The sequence below is a fragment of the Sinohyriopsis cumingii genome, chromosome 12, assembly GCF_028554795.1.
Source record: "Sinohyriopsis cumingii isolate HCF-2022 chromosome 12, ASM2855479v2, whole genome shotgun sequence".
In the NCBI taxonomy this organism is placed as follows: Eukaryota; Metazoa; Mollusca; class Bivalvia; order Unionida; family Unionidae; genus Sinohyriopsis; species Sinohyriopsis cumingii.
Window position 1 is genome coordinate 44600407 of NC_142972.1, and position 12546 is coordinate 44612952.

Consider the following 12546-nt stretch of genomic DNA (forward strand, 5'->3'; position numbering starts at 1 on the left):
GTCAAACTGGATGGCAGTTACAAGCTATTGCATGATCACCTTGAACAAAGATGAGTCAAACTGGATGGCAGTTACAAGCTATTGCATGACCACCTTGAACAAAGATGAGTCAAACTGGATGGCAGTTACAAGCTATTGCATGACCACCTTGAACAAAGATGAGTCAAACTGGATGGCAGTTACAAGTTATTGCATGACCACCTTGAACAAAGATGAGTCAAGCTGGAAGGTAGTTATAAACTGTTGTATGGTCAGCCTGTTCTACCTACCAGTACATGTCCAACCATGCTTAATGGTCTCTTAAGAAAAATAATATGCATGTGTCACCATAACAAATATTTTCCAGCATCCACAACAAGTTAAAATAAACTAGTTGAAACATAATAAATTTAAAGGTTTAATTCCTGTAGAAACAGCCATGTAAAGTTTTGCAAACATAATCATTTTTCTGTTTTATTTGTTTGAATTGTCTATGTTTTGTATTTGCCTATGAAAAAGACTCATTAAGAGTCGAAAGCACTCAGGATAGTTAGATACTAGTTTTGCACTGTTTGTTGTCAGTTTATTGCATTTATATTTAATAATATAAATGTATATTGTATACATTTATATTGTATATATAAATGCAATAAATACATGTATGCACCTTAATATGCAATTAAGACAAGTGATATATATGCCCCACTGTGCTTAATATGTAGTTAAGACAAGTGATATATGTCTCACTGTGATTAATATGTAGTTACGACAAGTGATATATGTCTCACTGTGCTTAATATCTAGTTACGACAAGTGATATATATATATATATCTCATTGTGCTTAATATGCAGACTGGACAAGTGATTTATCTCATTATATTTAATATGCAGTTAGGACAAGTGAGATACGTCTCACCATGCTTAATATGCAATTAAGACAAGTGATATATATGCCTCACCATGCTTTATATGCAGCTAAGACAAGTGATATATATGTCTCACTGTGCTTAATGTGTAGTTAAGACAAGTGATATATATCCCTCAACAAGCTTAATATGCAGAATGGACAAGTGATATATCTCACCATATTTAATATGCAGAATGGACAAGTGAGAAACGTCTCACCATGCTTAATATGCAGTTAAGATAAGCCATATATGTGTGTCAACATGCACAATACACTACTAAGACAAGTGATAATATAAATGTCTCACCATGCTTAATATGAAGTTAATTAAGACAATGGTGGTGGCATTGTGTCAGAACCATTTTTTTTAAATGCTCTTCTTGGTCATATGCATCCTGCAAAAAGTCACAAGATCCATATCACAGTACCTATTCATCAATGGATGTTACTGAATCCAGTATTCATCAAAGAAGGCATGGCCATTGCCTTTTTTCTACACAAGTCTGATTCACAGATGCACAACTATTTTCTCAGGACTCAGGACTGGCTGCAGTGGATCACTGTTACGATGTAAACAACTAGATGATGATGTAAGACATATCATCACAAATTTAATACAAAATAATGCTTCTGACAAATGAACAATAAAAAAAACAAAGAATGCACTAAAAGAAAACAGATTTAAAAATCATAAACAAGGCAAAAATTTAGAAAGGTATATGTAAATTATCATGAATGAAAATCAAAATTTTACATTTTTCATGGTTCCCACACTTTTCTAAAGATAAATTTCCAGGTCATTTCCAGGGTTTTTCCATGTTGAAATTACTTTTTTCAGGGTTCACATATAACCATTACTGAATGGAACTAAAGAACATTTTAGAATAAAAAAACAGCCATTTTCTAAACCTAAAGATGTTTTTTTTTCAAGACTCTCCAAAAACATCAAAGTCAGAAAAGATAATCATGTACAAAACCACAGAATGTATCACACAAAACAAGTTTGATTATATTCCTATAAATCAGCATGTAAAGTCATTTCAATTTACAGAATACAAATTCTAACTTTATTTTGCTGCATTATGTTGCTAAGTAAGAACAACATAATGAACATAAATTACGTTTTGTTTCCTTCCAAACTTTTAATTCTAAAGAATTCTATAGCAATATATATATGCATTTCATAAAAAGTAACATTTTATATGCAGTGGATCACTATTATGATGTAAACAGCTAGACTGATGAAGAAAACTATGCAAAGAATGAGAATCTTGCCTTGTAATGGAAAGAGTTTAACCCTGAATTTATCTGTACCAATAAAATCCCCGAAAAGATTTTTCAAACAACATAATCTCCTTAAGACGATCTGGTTAAAAATCCATCATTTGAAAATCATTTTCAAAAGGGTAGATTTTAATTTTGCTAAAAGACCTTCAAAATTATATACTGTTGTATAAACAAGGACTGAATTATCTGTAAAATCAACTTGTCTTCATGTAATTCACAAAACCAGTCCCAAAATATGTATTGATACAGGAGCTCGTATTGTTTTTTTAATATATACAATGCTGTCTGGCATTTCTGGGCACCTAAGGCTTCCATATCCAATACTGAAGTAAAAAGCATTCCGAATTCAACCAATTGACAAAACTAAAATACCATAATGCTTACCATTTAAAAAGGGGCAATTGTCACCACAATATTCTATTTAAAATAATATTAATTTTGGATACACGGGATACCACCACTGTGTTTTCATGACTCGCGATATTGTTATGTATATTTGGTTTACTTGTATCTGATTTAATATATATTTATTTCAATTTAATTGTTTGTCAGTTTTAAATTTTTTATTTTTCATTACATGATATTGTAATGTAAATGTATTCACTAGAGATATTTTTTTCAGAAAATAGTTTGACCTTAACTGTTAGTTTATAAACACCAGGTGCTGATCTAAATCCTGACCTTGTTTCAAAATTTGTAGCAACTATCGTAAACAAGTTCTATTTTATTTTAAAATGATTGGTTGTTTTCAAGGTCATGATGGGACTGTCTTTAAGATGTAAACAATTTTTTTAATTTTTTATTTCTTAGAGTAAAATGATTGGTTTTCGTCAGGGTCACACTGGGTAAACGTGATCTGTAACAAGTACTTGCTTCTATACCCTTCAAGAAGATGATCACGTGACCCCTTGTTTAAATTTTAGAAAGACCATATAACCCATGTTTTGGAGAATTCTCTCAGTAGAAGCTGGGCTGTTAAACTGTTAGTTGTATGTTGTGCTGTTTGGAGTTATTTCAAATTACTTAGTTTGAAGTTATTTCAAAGTACTCGGATTCAAAAGGATTAATTCTGTTATTTTTCTGGAAAATACGTGTGCTCATGTAATATTGTGGAACAAGAACAGTTTTTTACAAAAATTTATTCAGCTATCAGAAACCGGAGTGATAATTCCTTGTTTCTACAAGGAACTGTAGACTTCTACACTACAGATTGCAGCATACATCATCTTCTTCCATCTTGGATTCTTCGTTGGGATCTCAAACGTGAAATCAGTAGAACATTTTGTTATTAGAACTACAAAAAATTTATTCTAGGCTTATTCTTGGATTATTTTTGGATTTGATTCTATAAAACCGTAAGTTCTTATTTTTTCATTTTAACAGAATTTTTCCAGGAAAATAAATTATTGTATTTTTTCAAAGCTTGTTGTTTTCACTCCTTCTTGTGTTACTGTTTATTCGAGCCTAAACAAGTGACATAAAATAAGTCTGCCAATTCTGTGCACAGTTTTGAAAACATGTAATGTTTATCCATCGGGCTATAGAAATTAAATACATTACTTTGGACTGTTTCAGTCAGCAATTTGATCAGGTTTATAGATAGTTTTACAAAACTGAACATAAAAATGCCAATAAGTGGCAAGCGATATTAAGCCAACTAAACCAACCTCGTAAAAAAATTAGTAAAATTCAATATTTTATTAAAAAAATGAGCTATTATGTGGAAGAGAAACAACAATGAATAGGGTGTAATGTGTTTACAACATCTTGTTTATGGGGAAAAAAATACTAAAGAATTTAGAAACAAACTATATGCCAGGAAATTTTGTGAGAATCCCGTTCTAGTGGCAAGCTGACATGTTGGGCAGCAGACGATTTTGTACATGTGGAACCACTTCTTGCAAAATTGGAAACTTTGATTAAGATGCATAATTTTTTCTAAGGTATACATTTCTATCTTTTTTAAAAATGTAGTTATTTGTATGATTCTAACAGATACGTAATAAATAGGATTTTCTGGGTTACACGTTCAAGCACAGGAGTCTGATGTTTTATCAATAAGGTACGGTGAAATCTCTGACAATATGAAATCACCTTATCATTAATATAAATGAACTCAAGGCGTGCAAGCGTGACCATAACCCTCCGCTCAATTCGACTTTTCTCACGCATTTTTTATCGCTTCAGAATCTCAAGAAGACTGAAAAACTACACATATACATTCAAAAAACAGTGATGTACCAATGCAGAACTCTCAGACAACCATCGCATGAATCCAGTCTGGCGAATTAACCTTTATTTTCACCATTATTTTCTCAGAAATGGCAAGTATTATAATCATTATGTCGTTAATCTGCAGTCAAACAAGACGAACATACGGCGTTAATGCAACCTGACCCAGTACTCGCCATTTGCATTACTAGTCATATGACTTCACAAATCTCAGATGAGGACATTTGAAAATAAAAGTCTACTAGATGAATCTGATCCACTGGGTGTTTGGATTGTCTCAGCACATGTTTATTGCAAGCAACCAAATAATCCATACTGCACCTCCAAATATTCTGGTTAGAACTCAATAATTTAAATCACAATCAGTTTAGTTCTGACTCAATTACGTGATTGTTTTGGGCGTCAAATGGTGCCAGAAAATTCTCAGGTTTTCCCCCGACTTTTCACGGTTGGGAAAAAATTATCATTTCTCCCGACTTTTTCCTGATAGCGTGGGAACCCTGATTTTTGCCATTAAAGACCTTCATGTTTATTTTTTAAGATAACTCGTATTTCCTTTTATGATCATACAGAGATATTTTGCTTCCCAAAACAATGATGGAATCAATACCAATTCCCTAGGTTCTTACTTTCAATTGCTACAATGAGTTATTACAATATAAGAATTTTGTAGAGAATTCAAAAATGTCAAATCTTACTACTAAATTAAGCACAGAATCAAGCAGAATATACAGAATTATTAAATAACACAATCTATGTGTCATTGTTTCTGACTGAATAATGAAATAAAGTTTATCGACCACCTAAAACAACCTTAGTTTTAATACTTCCACCTTGAAAGAAAATAGATCTCATTATTGAGATCACCACAGTAGCAAAGCCACTTTGCTAAAGTCACAGGAGTTGTCTTATTAGCAAACTGTACTGAATATAGCCTCATGGCAGCCTAAGTAAAACATCCACCTGAAAATTCAAGGGACAGCTGAGCAAGTAAAGAATTATATGAACAAGCAAAAATATTACATACTGACTCAAATTTGCCCAATGACTAGTTTACATCAGACAGAATATGTATGCTAACTATCAACGCTCAACAGCTGTGATACAGCCTAAATTCACAAGAATGGATTTTATATATATATATATATATATATATATATATATATATATATATATATATATATATATATATATATATATATATATATATATTCATATATTCATTTAAATGACATTTTTAGAATCATATTAATTATGAAATAAATGTTAAAAACTATTCTGAAAATAAAAATAAAGAAAATTAAAATCGAGATGTAAACTGAAGTATAATGTGCATATCTACCAATACCATTCTACAACTTTTGCTAATAGAATTCAATGGATTCCAAAAAGGGAATCAGATTTCTTTACCTGACCAATGCATATGAGTTTATATTAAACTTTGTTTTATTGCTGTAAGGGCAGGAATCAGCAAAAGGCAACATAAGTGAAATACAAATCAAACTGACTTCATTTGCATTACAAGCACAGGTATTATAGCAGTATATGTCAATGACTACTTTGCTCCAGATAGGATTTTCATGAAATAGATATTTGATTACCTCGTTAGGAATTAGTGGGGATTTTACAAATTCAATGTGATACAAAGTGAACACAAACAGCACCAAACTTGTAAAGCAAGATGGTCTTAATCATCAAGACATTTATTATGCCTTTGAAAATGTACTGAACACCCTGGTAACCAAGACAAAATCTGGGTGCAATTAATCATATGGCTCTGTTGAGGAGTCCTCTCACCTTAATACAGTACTATCATTTTAAATGTCCATGTTACATACAGAACTTTTCCCAATTACACAGTTTATAGTCAATGAACATACCATAAAAATTGACAGTGCTTATGACAAGAGAAATACATTCACAATTTTGGATTAAACTGGTCTGGGAACAACTCAAGGAGAATTTTTGTTTTTTGTTTTTAGTCAATTTATTTGCCTATAATATTGAAATATGCTGCATATAAAGAGCTCAGTAAGATCTATGACAAAAGAGTGCCACAAGGTCATACTATTCCAGTTATCCAATGACAAAAGAATGCCACAAGCTCAAGCAACTCCAGTTCTTCAGTGACAAAAAAATATCACAAGCTCATGATATTCCAGTTATACTATGACAAAAGAGAGCCATAAACTATACATATCCTAGTTATTCTATGTCAAGAGTGCCATTGACTAATGTAATCTCAGTTATTCTATTACAAAAGAGTACCATAAGCTCCAGCTATTTCAATTATTCCATGACAAAGGGTGCCACATGCTCATGCTAATCCAGTTATTCTAAGACAATGCCACAAGCTCATGCTATTCTAATTATTCTATGGCAAAAGAGTGCCATAGACTCACATTATCTCAGTTATTCAATGACCAATGAGTACCATAAGCCCTAGCTATTTCAGTTATTCTATGACAAAAGAGTACCATAAAAACCAGTTATTCCAGTTATTCTGTGACAAAAGTGTGTCCTGAGTTCCAGCTATTCCTGTTATTCTATGACAAAAGAATGCCATGAGCTTGTTATTCCAGTTATTCTATAACAAAAGTGCCATAAGCTTCAGCTATCCTAGTTACTCTATCGCAGTTGTTCATGCTCTCTGCAGATTGATTTATTTGCACCTGTAACCAATATGTAGACATGAGATCATTTACCATGAAAGAAAGCACAGTGAAACAAATGTTTTGATTCCTAGCATAAATATGAAATACAGCACCCCAAGTAGCAACTCAGATGGTCACATTTGTGACAAATTTTTTTAAATAAGACAGTTACAAATTGTTAAATTGGTCACCCTCTGGCAACCTTCAGAATCATTAAGTGGCAACTAAAAATGACATTAATACTTTCTAACAACAAGTATATACCACAATGTATGCTAAAAACATCCAGCAGATGCAATTTAATTGGCAATCTAGTGAATCAATTCCACCTCTTGAAGCAGATACAGAAAATCAGGCTCATTTTGTTCCATAATTAACTTTGATGTTAGGTATGATGTATTTAAACCATATATATTTACAAAATGAGAACTGACAAAGAAATAACTGCACATGATTATCTATTTCACACTTGAATAGTGTAAAAAGGTTCACAATATCGCCATTTAATTCACAACATAACACCGTTTTGAATGTGAGAATACTGGTTCCGACACTTAAGTCACCATCTTTACATACAGTCCAGCTTACAGCCTATGAGTGACTAGTGAAATGCAAGACATAAATGATGATCTGTGCAGTAAACTTTAGCAAATGCTAAGGACCTGGAAAAACTGCAGACATCGAAACACACAAAAATGTTCACAAAAAATATTAATGTCAAACAACCGTTTATGAATACAGGATGAAAGCTTTATTGATCAACACTATCATCAAATGAAAAAGAAGCTTAAGGCCCTCTATAAGTGAATCTGAGGCTAAGCGATATTTTATTCAGAAAATTCAATAATGGCTCTGAGTGCTTAGGTCAATATGCCAGCAGATGTTCGGAGGAAATTTCCCCTACCTTGATTTCCTCTCGACGAGGATCGCCACAAAAGAGGCAGTAACCGCAGGAATAAAGGCTGCAGTGAGGTAAAGGAATTGGCCCAACAGTTTCCTGCCAGAGAAATAAGAAACAACCAACTTATGTTGGAAAAGAAAGAATATACAGACAGACAGTGAGAAAACTGGCTGGCCCTGTGGGAAAAATATGTCTGATTTGGATGGTTGTCACTTCTGACACTGACATTGTTTGGACTTGCACTATCAAAAGATCTCAAACATATTTGAAATGACAATCCCACCAAATAAAATTGTGGAAAATGTCTAAATAAGTGGCACAACTATATATACAAAATATTACAAATGGTCAGATGAAAGAAGACTGTTACTTAAAAGCCATCAATGCAAAGATTTACTTCTAAAAAACAATAACAAGAGTCCCTAAATGGGATTTGCATTCTACTGGCTGAAGAGAATTTCCAGGAATTCATGATAAGACCATTTCGTACTTATAACTGCTAACTGCTGAAACCATCTTAATGTTTTTAAGCAATAACAAGATTTCAAATTAGCCGCTGTGGTGGACATACTGGATATCAGCTTGGTACCACTTTCATTAAGGACCAAACAAACAGTATATAAGTCTTCAGGTGAAAAAACCATGGCAATATTACTTTTTTTCAGGAAGGAGTGGCAATAACAAGATTTTCAAGATGGTCAAAGTACATCAGATCAGCACCATTTTTATTTAGAATTAATAAGGCATCATAAATCTTTTAGTGGACACCTCCTTTTGCTAAGACAATCTAATCAGGATAGACAATGGATGATAGACAACAGCAGCATAATGGGCAACAGACCATCTCATAAGCTCTTCCAGTCCATAACTAGTAGAGCTAACAAAAAAACTGATACACTCAGTTGCTCAATGTCAGAGGAGATCTACCAAAATTCAAATCAAACAAATTTATCTCTATTATAAACCAGACAGACATAACAATAATGACAGTGATTGATTTCTATTGATTTTGAAATTCCACTAGATACTATGGTTACAAAAAGGTTCTATGTACATATCAGATATTTGAAGAACATATACTGCATGCAAAAATATAAATAATGGAGCTGATACCTGTTATGTATGCCTGGGTTTACAATCTGTGCAAACTGATGTTAACACACCAGATGAAGTGTTGAAAGGTTAAATTAATGGAAGCAAAATGCAAATGTAGCATCCATAACCCATCAGTCTATTCATCAAACGTTTCAGCCTGGCATGCAACAGTTACAATTATGAGAATTTACATGTAATATTTTATTTTTGTTTAAAAAAATAAATAATTTGAATAAGTTTCAACGGCTCATTTACTGCATTAGATGCGATAAAATAAATTAATATAAAAAAACCTGCCCTGAGAATCATAAAACTGAATATTCCACTTTTAGCCAATTGACACGGACTTTTCAAATGTTTTGTTGATTAATTGATGCTCAAAATCTTGATTATCTTACGCTACTATAACTAGCTAAAGTGTACCAATATTTTACATGTCAATGATATTACCTGACATTTGATGATAGGACTTCTGAACTAAGGATACCACAATGAGAATGTGTCACAAACACCAGCATATCTACTGCTAATTCGTGACCATAGCATTAGAAATATAGGTGATACGAATTGTTCATCAGCAATATTGTAACATGAGTTACCTCCAGATGACATATCCCCCTCCCCAGATCCACTGCTTCGTTCACTCTTAATTTTATCAGTTTCAGATACTAGCATGGAAAATTCTAAGCATCGAAAACGACCTCTATGCAAATTTCTTGACACATATATCATGTCTGGCTGAATAGCTTGAAGGGTTCGTGAGTTATAAGCTGTAAATTAAAATGTTTACAGACTAACAATGTTAACAAGGTACAGTGATAGCTATATCCCCTTCCCTATATTACATACACAGATGATAAAAGTATATTTCTGTGGGGAATTTCAACAAATTTTAAAATCCATGCAAAAGGTTAATCAAATTTTGAATCATATATCACTAATAAATTGAACTGGAAGATACTGGAATGATACAACCAATGAAACAGAAACTTTCTTTTCATTGATAAACATGACATTGGTAAAATCAGAGTTAATATAGTCGTAAAAATGTTTTCAAGATCAATACATTTTTAAATTCCAGTGAACAACGATCTGATCAAGGTAATCATTATTAAATTATGAAAGAAAAAATTCAGCCTCCCAATATTTGCGATGCTATGGCCACTATACACACTGAAGTAAAGAACAGATAAAGCCAATCTGGCAATGTCAGTCTTGAAGGGTCAACCGGAAAATACATTGTATCTAAGTGGTGTTTGATACAACCTTTGTTTCCGCTCAATTGACAGAGAGATTGCTGAAGCTGTAATTCCGCATACAAATGCATTCAGGTAAAAGTAAAATCCAGCTAGCTTTCTGAAAACAAGACAGAAAGTTGTGTAAATGTTATAAATAGGATGAAAAATAAAGATAATCCTGGAAACGAGGGAGAAAATAACATTTCAAAATTAAATGAATTGTGCACACACACACACAAATGTGTTACTTGGAAAAGGTATTTAAGTATTAACGAGAGTAATGATTTGTTTTCTATAAGTTCAGGTCCATAATAAAGATTATTATATGCTCATTTTTTTGTTAACTTTGCATTGTCAGAATTGCTCAATATTTTATGATACTGAACTTGTGTGCAACTTCATATTGCACTCATAAAGGAACTACTTTCTACTGTAAACAAACAATGGACGCAGATGCCAGCACTTTTGATTTGTAAACAAATCATGTACATTAGAATAGTAGGTGCTTTATATTTTGGTTGATTAAATTTGTTTCTGAATGAAGTAAAGCAGATGTTTCATGGACTGCCGCATACCAGCTGCTTTGCCACATTCTAAGTTAACTTTCTTGACACAATGTTTCAGATTTAGGCTAGTGATCGATGCCAGATTTTATAAAATTGCTAGGTCCCTATAAATAACATGCAAGTGACGAGGCATAAACTGTCTTCTTTAGCTGGTAATAAGAATGGCAAAAAAATATACTTCGTTTTACATCCTGAATTTCCTCAAAATGTACTTTCTTAGTTCTGCAAATCTGAATTACATGAGCCATGTCATAGGTTCTCAATCTTGATTACACACTTTGAAATTGTACTGTAATTTCGAATATCAGTGCAATTACATCCTTCTTACAGCACTCAAAATGAAAAAAGCATTAAATTCCATAGCATTTTTTTGATAACTGCAATTGAAAGACATAATATTTTTCCCACATGATTTCAAACATTCAATGACAGAAACTGAAACACATTTGCAGATGTCAACACGCTTCTCCCTTGCTTCTTCAATCTGATGTATTTCATGTACAATTAGCACAGATGAATCCAGTCCATAATCACGAAATGTCTTAGAACTGACAAAAATACCAAAATCTATTCATTCCAGATCAAATGGAAAACTTGTTGCAATGCGCATTCATTCATAACTCCAAATTTCAATTTTAAGTAGACCATAATACCATTTTCTTTCGAAACTTATGTCTAGCATGCAACAAGTTCAATTTTATCTGGGCGGAGTTATGTGCGCACTAATAATGTTGTTGTTGTGTAATGATGAATCTGTGCTTGTGTATTTAGTTTGGAATACAGCATACATTCATTTACTTTGTTTCTTGAACTGAATTTTTGTTTATATAATTAAGCCTTAGGCAGAATAAGAAAATGAGCATATAATAAAAAGGTTACTGCATTTGTATGGGAAAATATGAACTCGTTTTGTCGGATGGATATTCTGCACTCCCAAGGTTGTGCAGTATTCCATCCAAAAAATTTTCCCAAACAAATGCAGTAACCTATAATTATTTTTATGGCCATGTTAAAGTAACAACTCGTGCTTTTATGTTTGTCTTGATCACGACTGAAGATAAATGATAAATATTTGGCAGAATACACCACATACCAGAGTGAAGAGGAAAAAGAATATCTATGGGGACCCTGTGCCAGTTCTGCAAGTAAGTTGGCATGAAAATAAGAAATTGGGATATATGTATATATGTATGTATATATATATATATATATATATATATATATATATATATATATATATATATATATATGTATTCCTAATGTAAATCTGAACTTGAGAATGCATCTCAATAGGCCTGTATGTCGTACTCACAATCATATCATTGGTGTACAATGTGTGACCTTGACATCAGTGTCAAAATGGAAATCATGCATGTTGCAGAATACATTTTCTTAGCTTCATAATGATTTGTCCAATGCATGAACAAAATGCCTCAAGAAGTTTATGAAATATAAGGAAATACAGAAAATAAACAAATTTAAGCCAACCTTATACTTCTATGACTGTTACCCTGATTCCATGATCAAAGTTTACTTAAAGACTAAGAAGAAAATCAATCAATTTATATTGGTTGTTGTTCTAGGGTTTAACGCCATTTTTCAGCACAAGATAGGCTATACATGGCAGCCAGTATAACTGGTGGAGGAAGAACCCTGGAAAACCCATGGAAGAACCTCCGACCCATG

The 12546-nt window shown here is 32.5% G+C and overlaps 1 protein-coding gene across 3 annotated transcripts in view; it reads right to left on the reverse strand.

Moving 5' to 3' along the window:
• Nucleotides 1-12546, reverse strand: part of LOC149786358 (transmembrane protein 135-like) — a 352299-nt gene that overhangs the window by 329692 nt on the left and 10061 nt on the right. For 2 of the 3 annotated variants that reach the window (XM_089976785.1, XM_089976787.1), the window contains exon 3: nucleotides 7965-8057. In XM_089976785.1, the coding sequence (XP_089832911.1) occupies nucleotides 7965-8057 (93 nt within the window). Of the gene's footprint in view, nucleotides 1-7964; nucleotides 8058-10322; nucleotides 10413-12546 lie in introns of all 3 variants that reach the window. The other variant, XM_089976786.1, reaches the window with a different exon arrangement.